Source organism: Candoia aspera, chromosome 5 (assembly GCF_035149785.1).
Source record: "Candoia aspera isolate rCanAsp1 chromosome 5, rCanAsp1.hap2, whole genome shotgun sequence".
NCBI lineage: Eukaryota > Metazoa > Chordata > Lepidosauria > Squamata > Boidae > Candoia > Candoia aspera.
In genome coordinates, this window is record NC_086157.1 from 13,780,866 (window position 1) to 13,794,068 (window position 13,203).

At 47.9% G+C, this 13,203-nt stretch overlaps 1 protein-coding gene across 1 annotated transcript in view; it reads left to right on the forward strand.

Annotated features, from left to right (window-relative positions):
• ANTXRL (ANTXR like) overlaps nt 1-13,203 on the forward strand; it is a 62,775-nt gene that overhangs the window by 5,326 nt on the left and 44,246 nt on the right. The window contains exons 3-4 of the mRNA XM_063304377.1: nt 12,477-12,556; nt 12,636-12,704. Of these exons, the coding sequence (XP_063160447.1) occupies nt 12,477-12,556; nt 12,636-12,704 (149 nt within the window). The remainder of the gene's footprint in view (nt 1-12,476; nt 12,557-12,635; nt 12,705-13,203) is intronic.

A 13,203-nucleotide genomic window follows, 5' to 3' on the forward strand; every position in this document is an offset into this window, starting at 1 on the left:
ACATCTCTTATTTTAATCTTGCTTAAACAAACCAATTTTATATTCCTTACTTTTACTTCTGACAATCTTGACCTTAAATTAAATTAAATTAAATTAAATTAAATTAAATTGATATTCTCATAGGCTTTGGCCTCACTTTGATTTTTCTTTTTCCCATTGCAGAGGCTTCTTCGAGGCTTTAGCAAACCTCTTTGTAAATCCAGTAAAAAGTCAATATCCAGGTCATTCTCTTGGTTTGTCATTGTCTTTCCACTTTGATTTTAAAACTTTATTGAACTTCTTTTGTATATTCAGTAAAAAGGCCTTATCAGGTCTGTCATTTGTATTCCACTTTAACTGCCTTCTCTATCTTGTAATCCACAGGGTTTTTTTTACTCCAGTATTTCTTATTCTAGTATTTCTGCATCAGATTTAACATCTTTTGGACATAGTGTGTCCATAGAAGCAGACATCATTACTTACATTTCTGATATTGTAGCTACTAGTATCTGGCCCCATTCTTCGAAAATCTCCTGAAGTATTTCAAATGTTATAGTGTTTTGTGTCATTTTGTAAATCCTCATACTAACCGAAAACCAAAGGCAAGTTTACACTTTTCCTTTTCCTTATCTGTCTGCAATCTTTAGTCCCCTCTAGTGTCCAATTTCTGAAATTGTAAAGTCTCAAATTTCTGTAATGACTTAGATAGACAAAACAGTCTGGTTCCCACGAAATACTGTTTATTTTATTTAATTATTTTCAAAATCTTATAGTAAAAGTCTGAATATTCCAAATTTGTCTGGACCCTTAATTCATTTATAACTTTCTTAGCTCAAAATCTTATTTAGCTTTTTGCCATTTATTTCCAATTCTTTAAATTCTTAAACTTATCGTTAATTTTTCTTTTGGTCAATAAAGAAGGCAAACTCGCCAGGTGGCTTTTCAAACGTCGTTTCGAAGATCTCTAATAGCTTTAGAATAGTAAATAAACAATTTCTGAAAGTGATGTTAGTGAACTCAGGGTGCTTTGAAAGGCTCCTTCATGGTTGCAAGCATGATGGCTGGTCTGTTCATCTCCTGGCACTCAGACCCACTCAGGCTGCTGTCCTGGAGTCCTCTTGTGAGGAAGAGCTGTCCAGAGTACATGTGGGTGATTTCCCATCCTCCCCTTGTCCAGAGAGGTTCCGAAGAACTGGTCTACTCACTGGTTCTTCGTTCTTTGCCGTGGCTGTTGTCTCCACTCTTACGGAGATATGTTTAGTTCACCTTGCCTTCGCTGGAAGTCCACCATGAATTATCTTAATCTTACATATATACGTTAAATCATAACAGTAATTTCAGGATTCTCTTCAGCCACTGTGTATCAGGAAGTGAAATAATTAACATGTTGTAAGAGATAATAAAATTTAAAATAGTCAACCTTTTAGTGTTGATGGTTGAGATAATATACGTTGTGTGCAATCCACATGCTAACTAGTTCTGAAATTCATTAGCTCCAATTTAATCAATTACATTGGTTGCTGCTGCTGATCCCACAGCATTCAAGATTGCAAGTCAGCAAGTAATTTTTTAAAAATGGACATTCTGGAATAGAAAAGTCTAAAGTTAAGAGGCTTAAGTCATTCATATATACCAGCAATCTTAGAAATTATAATTAAGAAGCACATCTTCAATTTTAAACCATGTAAGTAGCAGTCCCACATTTATTTATTTTCCTTCTTTTCTTTACAGTTTTTGTATATCATGCCAGTCACTAAGACACTTGGTTTTATTATATAAAAACATAAAAAGGAAAACATAATATAATCTTTAATATAATAAACAACAGTTACTCAGCAATCATACTGTCAGGGCCAGCCTCTCTTCGCAATAAGACACAGACTCACTTAATGGGTATTAAGGATTTCTGGTTTATTGGAATGATAGCTGACAGATCGAAAAACGGGAACGGGGTAGGTAGTGTGGGGGTGCCCCTTTTATACCCTCCTGTATTGCCCCGGGCTTCCCCACCCCTCAATGCCCCGATCCCTCTTGATGGGATCCTTGATGGCTGCGTGGGCGTTTTCCCCGGTGTCCTCTTTGTCTTCCTGCAACGGTTGAGTTCTCCGGGGCACCATGTGCTCCTTATCTTCACTCCTCTGACGTCCCTCTTTTCAGGTGTTGATGGGATCATGGGTGTGGGTGTCTTTGGGTGCTTGTTTTAATCCCTGATTGGATTATCTTCTTCCCCCTTTTCCTTAATGATCATGATCCACGTTGTGAGGCTCTTTGTGCCTTGCAACGAGGTCATGACATGCTGCCCCCCCAAAGATGTTCTATGGTGCTGGTTTCTCTGGGTATGCCTCATGGAACTGTCTTGTTAGTTGTCTAGCCATGACGTGTCGTGCCTGGACCCACTCTGGGTGTGAGAAATGTTTCCATCTCACGAGGTATTGGAGTGTTCCTCTTTGCTTTCTTGAGTCCAGTATTTCTTTTACTTCAAAATGTTGTTGGTTGTCTATCATTATGGGTGGGGGTGGAGGTTCTTCCGTATGCCATTTGGATGTGCTCGTTGGTTTCAGTAGTGCACAGTGAAACACTGGGTGGACCCGTCTCAAATTGTAAGGCAGTTCCAATTTGAACGTAACTGGGTTGATTACCTGTATGATTTTAAAAGGTCCGATGAATTTCGGTGCCAATTTCTTCGAGGGTTGCGAGGTCTTTATGAACTTAGTGGAGAGGTAGACCCTATCTCCCACTTTGTAGTTCGGTGCCTCCGCCCTGTGGTTGTCCGCATATTTTTTGTACGTTGTTTGTGCGTCTGCTAGGGCCGTTTGGATGATAGGCCAGGTTGTTGCCAGCTGTGCCGCCCAATCGTCTGGTGAGCAGGGCAGGGTTTCAGGTTGCGGCAATTCTGGTATCGGTACAAAGTCCCTTCCATAGACCACCTTAAAAGGGGTGTGGCCAGTGCTCTGGTGTACCGCGTTATTATAGGCCACCTCTGCAAAAGGTAGTAGGTCTACCCAGTTGTCCTGTTGATAATTTATGAATGCCCTCAGGAACTGTTCAAGTGTTGAGTTTAGGATCTCTGTTGATCCGTCCGTGTTTGGATGCCACGCAGTGGACAGTGCTTGCTTGGTTCCGATTAGTTTTAAAAATTCCCGCCAAAACTTTGACGTGAATTGTGTTCCTCTGTCGGTCACCAACCTGTAGGGGGCGCCGTGGATCCTGTATATGTGTGTTAGGAATAAACGTGCCAGCTGTTGTGCGGAGGGGATAGTTGCGCACGGGATGAAGTGTGCTTGTTTCGAGAAATAGTCTTTTACCACCCATATCACAGTTTTTCTTTGGCTGGGTGGGAGGTCCACAATGAAATCCATGGAAATTTCTTCCCATGGCCGGGAGGGGCTGGCTACCGCCTGTAGCAGCCCGTGGGGTTTCCCTCCTTTACGTTTGGTGGTGGCACATATGGGGCAGTTGCCTACGTAGTCTTTTACGTCCTTTCTGAGGTTTGGCCACCAAAATTGCCTCCTCGTTAGGTGGAGGGTTTTTACAAACCCAAAATGCCCTGCAGATTTGTCATCGTGCGCTCTGTGTAAGATTTCCCCCCGCAGTGATTCGGGCACGTACAAGGCTTTCTCTTTCCAGGCGATGTTGTCTTTGAAAGATACATGTTGTTGGTTATTCTGCAACCATGTATCTTGCTGTAGTGCTTGTGTGAGTCTTTGTTGCCAGTTCGGTGAAATTGAGCGTCGGCTCCGATCGCTCCCCGCCGTTCGTGCTGGCGTGCGCTGATTCCTTGTCTGGCTCCGCGTGACAGCTGGGCAGCCGAGCTGTTTCTCGGTCCATACTGTTCCTACGATGTCGGAGGCTTGCGTGTCGTCCTGTGGCCGTCGGGAAAGGGCGTCTGCCAAGAAGTTTTTCTTGCCCGGTATGAATTTCAGCGTGAAATTGAACCGGCTGAAAAACTGAGCCCATCGCACCTGCTTCGGGCTGAGTCGTTTTGGTGTGCTGAGTGCCTCCAGGTTCTTGTGGTCCGTCCAGACCTCGAAGGGGCAGGAGGCCCCCTCCAGCAGGTGTCGCCACGTTTCCAAGGCTGCCTTCACTGCAAACGCCTCCTTTTCCCATACGTGCCATCTCCGCTCCGTTTCGGAGAATTTGCGGGAAAGGTAGGCGCAGGGCTTTAGGTGGTTGTCGGAGTCCTTTTGGAGCAGGATGGCTCCGATGGAAAAGTCGGAGGCATCTGCCTGCACCACAAAAGGCTTGGTGGGGTCGGGGTGTTGTAACACTGGCTCAGCTGTGAAGAGGGTTTTCAGTCTCTCGAAAGCCGTTTGACAGTCAGCTGTCCAATTCAGTAGCGCCCCCGGGTTCCTCGATTTGCGCGTGTCCCCCAAGCCCTTAGTCTTTAGCAGGTTAGTTAGGGGCAATATAGTCTCTGCCAGCCTGGGCGTGAACCCCCTGTAGAAATTAGTGAATCCCAGGAGGCTTTGCAGCTGTCTCCTCGTGCGTGGGCGTTCCCACGCCAGGATGGCTTGGACCTTGCTGGGGTCCATTTCTATCCCTTTAGCAGAAATCCTATACCCTAGATAGTCAATTTGTTTTTTGTGAAACTCGCACTTGGAGAGCTTTACAAACAGCTCTGCCTTGCGAAGTTTCTTGAGCACGTCTTTTACCAAGCGTTCGTGCTCACGTTCTGTTTCTGTGTAGATCAATACATCATCCAGGTAAACCAAAACCCCCTTAAAAAGGTGGTCACGCAGGACCTCATTAATTAACTGCATGAATACCCCCGGTGCTCCTGCCAATCCGAATGGGAGTACTTTATATTGAAACGCCCCCAATGGGCAATTGAAAGCAGTCTTCCACTCATCCCCCTCCCGTATCCGTATGCGGTAGTAGGCTTCCCTTATGTCCAGTTTGGAGAATACCTTACCCTTTACCAAGTGGGACAAAATGTCCTTTATTAAGGGTAAGGGGTATTTATTTGAAATGCTTGCTGCGTTTAATCCGCGGTAGTCTGTACAGAGCCGCAATGCCCCGTCCTTTTTCTCGCGAAAGAGGACTGGCGCTCCCACTGGAGAGTTTGCTGGCTCGATAAAACCTCTCGCCAGGTTTTTGTCTATGAAGTCCCTTAATGCAGCTAGCTCTCGCTGGGTCATAGCATATATTTTTGGTTTGGGTAGGGGTACCCCCGGGACCAGTTCAATGGTGCAGTCCGTCTTTCTGTGGGGGGGGAGTTTGTCCGCCTCTTTCTCACCGAAAACGTCGGCGAAATCCCCGTATTTGGTCGGCAGTCCCTCTGGCAGTGCTGTCTCTCTGTGTTCCACAGTCGTCGTCGCCCCCCCCATGGCTGCTCGGGGAACCCTGTTCCCTGAAGGTGCTTGGTAACGCCCGTCAGCAAACTTAATCTCTCTGGTTCTCCAGTTGATGACTGGGTTTTGCTGCACGAGCCATGGGATCCCCAGTATGAGTCGGGGTTGCCCCACCGGTGCCACGATGAAAGCCAATTTTTCCTCGTGGCTGCCGAGCCGTAGCGCGGTTTCTCCGGTGTATTGGGTGACCGGGCCCCCTCCCGCTGCAGATCCATCGAGCTGCGAGAACACCAGGTGGTGCTGAAGTGGATAGCAGCGGAGGTCGAGTGCGGCTGCCAGGTCAGGGTGCATGAGGCTTTTGGAGCAACCCGAATCAATGAGTGCCCAGACCTTTTCGGTTTTATTTCTATGGGTGAGGGTGACACGGACGTAGAGGGTGGGGCATTCCTCACTCACCCCTTTGTCGAAGCGCCTGTCAGTGTCCTCCACCTGTCCTTCGGCGCCCCTTAGGCCAGGTGGTTGTCGTTTCCCGCCGCCTCATCGGGGTTGCTTTCCTCCTCCTCTGAACTGTAGGGGCCGTGTCTGCGTCGGTACTCCCCCTTTGCTGCTGGTCGCTTTCTTGGCGCTGGGGTTGGTGCTGCTTGTGCCCTCCTTGGGCTCTCTCTGGGCGTCGTTTTGGGGCATGCGGCTGCTTTGTGATCTTCCCTGCCGCACGTGAAGCATTGCCCTTTTGCGAAGCGTCTGTCCCGTTCCTCCTTCCAAGGTTGGGGTCTCGCCCTCACCTGCCTTGCGTTGGTGCGTGGGGGTCTCACTGTCTCCATCTGTTGCGTTTCCCTCCTTGCGTGGAGGAACGTGTCGTGGGCGTTCTCCGCTTCCGCTGCCAGCTGGATCCACCCCGTGAGGGAGCTGGGGTTGTCGCGGCCAAGTGCCCACCGGAGGACATTTAAGTTGAGTCCGTGTTTGAACTTCTCAATCAGTGTCGATTGAGACCAAGTGTCCACTTTTCCGGCTAGGGCTTGGAACTCCATGGCATACTCAGCCACGGAGCGCGGGCTTTGTTTAAGTGTCTCTAGCGCCCTTTTTGCCTTTTCTTGCTCCAGGGGGTCCCTGAAGTGCCTTTCTAGTGCCTGCAGGAATTCAGTGCTGTCCTGCAGCGCCCGGGCGCCTGATTGGCACAATTGGACGTACCAATCGGCGGCCCGTCCTTTTAATTTTATGGCCAGGGCATTGATTTTGCCCCGCTCAGTTCTGAAGCAGGGACCCCATTCTTCGAGGTAGTACCTCGCGTTAGTCAAAAAGAAGGAGAGTTTCGAGGGGTCCCCATCGAACTTTATGCCAAAGTCTTTGGCGGGTGTCCTGGTCTGGCTCCTGGCCCCCTCTGCGTCGTGCCTCGGGCTCTGCAGGAGCTGCTGCGGGTCGGGGTGTCTCCGGTTCTCTTGCGGCATTGGTGCCTCTCTCTGGGGCTCCTCGCAAGGTCGTCGTCCCGTCGCTCGGGGGGGAGGGCGGGGTGTTCTCCCTCGGTCGGGCTCCTGGATCCAGGCTCCGCCGTCGCCGTCGCCGCCCGCCGGGTCGTCCCTCCGCCTCTCAGCCTGGCGCATCTCCCGTCGTGGGGTGGGCTCCTGGGGCCGGACGCCGCCGCCGCCGAGGTTGTCCCGCCGTCTCACGTCCGGGCGCGCCTCCGCTCGTTGGGTGGCCTCCTGGGGTCGGGTCCCGCCGTGGTCGCCGCCGTCCGCTGGGTCTCCACCCCGTCTCGCCTCCCGGTGCGCCTCAGGTCGTCGGTTGGGCTCCTTGGGTCGGGTTCCGCCGTCACCGCCGCCCCGCTCGCCCTGCCTCCTTTCGACCGGGGGTGCCTCTGCGCCGCCTCCGTCGCGGAGTCCCTGTGCCGCCGTCAGCTGTTGGAGCATCTGCCGCACCGCCTGCATCCCTTCCTCCAACGCGTCGAGCCTCTCCGCCGTCCCCGGCTTCCCGCCGAGGTTTTCGCCGCTCCGCTCGCCCTCGCCGTTGGCCGTGGTAGAGGACGGATCGTCCCTCGATCCCGCCGCGGTGCCAGGCGCGCCCTCGCCTTCGAGCGCCCAGGGTGGCGGTTCGTCTCGCGCTTCCTCCGGGGTTGCCTGTAGGCTTGGAGAGGGTCCCCTCGTCTCGCCCCCGGTGCCTCGCGGGCTCCGGGGCGCCGGGGTGGGTCCCTCCCCCGCTGCTTCCCCCCAGCTGGGTCCCATACTTACCGGGGCGTTGCATCGCCCGGACCTCAGCTGCATCCCGCCCTGCGAGAGCGGGGCTTCGTCGCCGGGCGCCGAAGGGTTGCGCCTCCTCGGTTCCTGGTTCTCCATGCCTGGCTGGGTCCCTCACAAACGTGTTGGATAGGTACCAGGTGGAAAAAAATTTTTTGCGGTTCCCGTTTTTATGTCAGAGCCAGCCTCTCTTCGCAATAAGACACAGACTCACTTAATGGGTATTAAGGATTTCTGGTTTATTGGAATGATAGCTGACAGATCAAAAAACGGGAACGGGGTAGGTAGTGTGGGGGTGCCCCTTTTATACCCTCCTGTATTGCCCCGGGCTTCCCCACCCCTCAATGCCCCAATCCCTCTTGATGGGATCCTTGATGGCTGCGTGGGCGTTTTCCCCGGTGTCCTCTTTGTCTTCCTGCAACGGTTGAGTTCTCCGGGGCACCATGTGCTCCTTATCTTCACTCCTCTGACGTCCCTCTTTTCAGGTGTTGATGGGATCATGGGTGTGGGTGTCTTTGGGTGCTTGTTTTAATCCCTGATTGGATTATCTTCTTCCCCCTTTTCCTTAATGATCATGATCCACGTTGTGAGGCTCTTTGTGCCTTGCAACGAGGTCATGACACATACTGTTGGAGGCAATAATCCTAGAAGCCTACTAACAAACAGGAACTCTGCTTTGGTAGGATTTAATTTGAGGTTGTCTGTCCCCATCCAGATAATGTTTTGGACACGCTTTCAATGATCTATTACTATCCCTACAGCAATTTTCCTTAACTTTTTTTCTTTCAGGACCAAGTGGGAACACTTTTAACAGTGGGAACACTTTTAAAAATTATGGAGGACCCCAAAAGAACATTTGCTTGTATGGGTTATATTTATTTATATTTGTTTGTTGTTTATTCGTTCAGTTGCTTCCGACTCTTCGTGACTTCATGGACCAGCCCACGCCAGAGCTTCCTGTCAGTCGTCAACACCCCCAACTCCCCCAGGGACGAGTCCGTCACCTCTAGAACATCATCCATCCACCTTGCCCTTGGTCGGCCCCTCTTCCTTTTGCCCTCCACTCTTCCTAGCATCAGCATCTTCTCCAGGGTGTCCTGTCTTCTCATTGTGTGGCCAAAGTATTTCAGTTTTCCCTTGAATATCATTCCCTCAAGTGAGCAGTCTGGCTTTATTTCCTGGAGGATGGACTGGTTTGATCTTCTTGCAGTCCAAGGCACTCTCAGAATTTTCCTCCAACACCACAGTTCAAAAGCATCGATCTTCCTTCTCTCAGCCTTCCTTATGGTCCAGCTCTCGCAGCCATATGTTACTACGGGGAACACCATTGCTTTAACTATGCGGACCTTTGTTGTCAGTGTGATGTCTCTGCTCTTAACTATATTATCGAGATTTGTCATTGCTCTTCTCCCAAGGATTAAGCGTCTTCTGATTTCCTGACTGCAGTCAGCATCTGCAGTAATCTTCGCACCTAGAAATACAAAGTCTTTCACTGCTTCTACATTTTCTCCCTCTATTTGCCAGTTATCGATCAAGCTGGTTGCCATAATCTTGGTTTTTTTGAGGTTTAGCTGCAAGCCAGCTTTTGCACTTTCTTCTTTCACCTTCATCATAAGGCTCCTCAGTTCCTCTTCGCTTTCAGCCATCAAAGTGGTATCATCTGCATATCTGAGATTGTTAATGTTTCTTCCAGAGATTTTAACTCCAGCCTTGGATTCCTCAAGCCCAGCATGTCGCATGATGTGTTCTGTGTACAAGTTGAATAGGTAGGGTGAGAGTATACAGCCCTGCCGTACTCCTTTCCCAATCTTAAACCAGTCCGTTGTTCCGTGGTCTGTTCTTACTGTTGCTACTTGGTCGTTATACAGATTCTTCAGGAGGCAGACAAGATGACTTGGTATCCCCATACCGCTAAGAACTTGCCACAATTTGTTATGGTCCACACAGTCAAAGGCTTTAGAATAGTCAAGAAAACAGAAATAGATGTTTTTCTGAAACTCCCTGGGTTTTTCCATTATCCAGCGGATATTGGCAATTTGGTCCCTAGTTCCTCTGCCTTTTCTAAACCCAGCTTGTACATCTGGCAATTCTCGCTCCATGAATTGCTGAAGTGTACCTTGCAGGACCTTGAGCATTACCTTACTGGCATGTGAAATGAGTGCCACTGTTGGATAGTTTGAACATTCTTTAGTGTTTCCCTTTTTTGGTATGGGGATGTAAGTTGATTTTTTCCAATCTGATGGCCATTCCTGTGTTTTCCAAATTTGCTGGCATATAGCATGCATTACCTTGACAGCATCATCTCGCAAGATTTTGAACAGTTCAGCTGGGATGCCGTCGTCTCCTGCTGCCTTGTTATTAGCAATGCTTCTTAAGGCTCATTCAACCTCACTCTTCAGGATGTCTGGCTCTAGCTCACTGACCACACCATCAAAGCTATCCCCGATATTGTTATCCTTCCTATACAGATCTTCCATATATTCTTGCCACCTTTTCTTGATCTCTTCTTCTTCTGTTAGGTCCTTGCCATCTTTGTTTCTGATCATACCCATTTTGGCCTGGAATTTACCTTCAATGTTTCTAATTTTCTGGAAGAGGTCTCTTGTCCTTCCTATTCTACTGTCTTCTTCCACTTCCGCGCATTGCTTGTTTAAAAATAATTCCTTATCTCTTCTGGCTAACCTCTGGAATTTTGCATTTAATTGGGGATATCTCCCCCTATCACTGTTGCCTTTTGCTTTCCCTCTTTCTTGGGCTACTTCTAGTGTCTCAGCAGACAGCCACTTTGCCTTCTTGGTTTTCTCTTTCTTTGGAATGTATTTTGTTGCCGCCTCCTGAACAACGTTGCGAACTTCTGTCCAGAGTTCTTCTGGGACCCTATCTACTAAGTCCAGTCCCTTAAATCGATTCTTTACCTCCACTGCATATTCCTTAGGAATATTAGTGAGCTCATATCTAGCTGATCTGTGGGTCTTCCCTAATCTCTTTAGTCTGATCCTAAATTGTGCGATAAGAAGTTCGTGATCTGAACTACAGTCAGCTCCAGGTCTTGTTTTTACCGACTGTATAGATGACCGCCACCTTTGGCTGCAAAGGATGTAGTCAATCTGATTTCGGGGTTGTCCATCTGGTGAAGTCCATGTATAAAGCCGTCTCTTAGGTTGTTGGAAGAGAGTGTTCGTTATGCAGACTGAGTTGTCTTGGCAAAATTCTATCAGCCTATGTCCTGCTTTGTTTTGTTCTCCCAGGCCATGCTTACCTGTAATTCCAGGTGTCATTTGACTGCCCAGCTTAGCATTCCAGTCTCCCGTGATGAAAATAACATCTCTTTTAGGTGCGTTGTCCAGTAGGTGCTGCATATCCTCATAGAACTGCTCTACTTCAGCTTCTTCAGCATCTGTGGTTGGGGCGTATATTTGGATCACTGTGATGTTAGATGGCTTGCCCTGAATTCGAATTGAGATCATTCTATCGTTTTTTGGATTGTATCCAAGCACTGCTTTAGCCACTTGACTATTAATTATGAAGCCTACTCCATTTCTTCTGTGGTCCTCTTGTCCACAGTAGTAGATCTGGTGGTCATTTGATGTGAAGTGGCCCATTCCAGTCCATTTCAGTTCGCTGATGCCCAAAATGTCTATCTTTAATCTTGACATCTCACCAATAACCACATCTAATTTGCCCTGCCTCGTAGATCTTACATTCCAGGTTCCAATGGTGTGTTGATCCTTAGAACATCGGATTCGCCGTTCACCACCAGCACCGTCTGCCGCTAGCCGTCCTTTCGGCTTTGAGCTAGCTGCGTCATGACGTCTGGAGCTAGTTGAACTCATCCTCTGTTCCCCCCCAGTAGCATTTTGACCATCTTCCGACCTGGGGGTCTCATCTTCCGATGGTATACCAACATATCTCTGGTTGTACTGATCCATTTAGTTTTCACGGCAAGAATACTGGGGTGGGTTGCCATTACCTTCCCCAGGGATCGCATTTAGTCTGACCTCTCTGTCATGACCTTCCCGTCTTGGGTGGCCCTTCACGGTTTAGCTCATGGCATCATTGAGGTGCTCAAGCTCCAGCACCACGACAAGGTAACGATCCTTTGCTGAAGTTATTATTGATATTTACTATATTAAAAATTAAAATTGATGCATTTGCTGCCACTACCATTTCTCATGACTGTTTGATGGAATTTTAACATTGTATTATTTTTTGATGTAGGCTGGCAAATAATTTTGATTTCAGGGACCCCCAGGAGTCCTCAGACCACACTTTGAGAAACACTGCCCTACAGCAACAAAGTAGCATTCCTGGAATCCCTGTAGGGTCTGTTTCCTGAGTGGCTGTGAGGTTTTTATTTTAAGGCCTAATTTCAGAGACTCACAGCACAAGCCACAATGGATATGCAAGTTCTTTATTAGGTCTTTACCTCAGACTGTCAAAGCCACAACTGGCTCCACTTCCTCCCACCTCCCTCCTTTGTCTTCCCTCCTTTTCTTTGTCCCACCCCTTCCTCTGCATTGACAGCTTGTGTGATGGTGGCCTCTCAGCCTCTCAGTTGTGAATGGGGTTGCTGCCATCTGCTCTCTTCTTATTCCTTGCCCCTTCATTGCTTATAGTCTCTCCTCTATCCTTCCTTCCCTTTGATGTGTAAGGTTAGACCACCCAGGTGCAATTAACCATTGCCCCTGGGTTCTCCATCCTTACAGTGGCCTTCCTTGCAGGGCTACCAATAACTTAACTACCATGGACTTGGGTTAACTGAAACTCCTCTTCCTTTGCAGGATCGAAGCAATATTACACTCAGAAAATCAACATATATGGCTGCATATATGCCAGCAACCTAAATTATCTGACTGGGGGAACAGAATAAATTGGAAAAACTTACAATGAAGCTTTTCAATCTTAGAATTTAACTTATACGTTATGTTGCCATATTAACCACCTCAAACTCAAGTAATTCTAATTGCTAATTTTGCAGGACTCCAGACAGCAAGTGTGATCATAGCCCTTACTGATGGGGAGCTGCAAGAGGCTCAGTTTTATTATGCAGAGAAAGAAGTAGGTCCTTTCTGAATATTCATTAGTGCATCTGACTCAGCTAAAATATGTAAGATTTCTAACACTGCTTCTCATCTAGGCTGACAGAGCAAGAATACTTGGAGCAATTGTCTACTGTATTGGGGTGAAAGACTTTAATGAAACACAGGTAATTTTGATCTTTCTTTTTTTTTTGGTACCAGTAGAGATTGGCAGCTCCATTATGTTTAAAGGTATTGGATGATTACTGTGGAATCACTGTTCAAAGAACTGAAAATCAAGAGATGTAGCAATAAAATGACTCAAATTGGACTAAAGGGCTAAGAAATTGTCATCAGCATAGATGATTGAGAAACTTCTTTTCCCAGTAGCTGCACATCTGAACTCAAATGGAAAATGGCCTTTCAGAAAGAACCTGTTTGGGCAAGGAGGCTAGGGTTTTTCAGTTGGTCTGGTCCTAAGCCATGAAGGCTTTAAAGTTCCAAACTGTTACCTCAGGGATAACAGTGTGAAATGCGGTAAGCCTCTAAAGAGTTCTCTCTACATGCCAGTCTTTTTATTATTTAGGAACTTTGCATATGATTTAAAGGGGATACTTCTGAATTGCCCTGGCCTTTATTTTTCATCAGATTCTACTACAGATGAGTATTTCTGTTATCTCTGTGTTG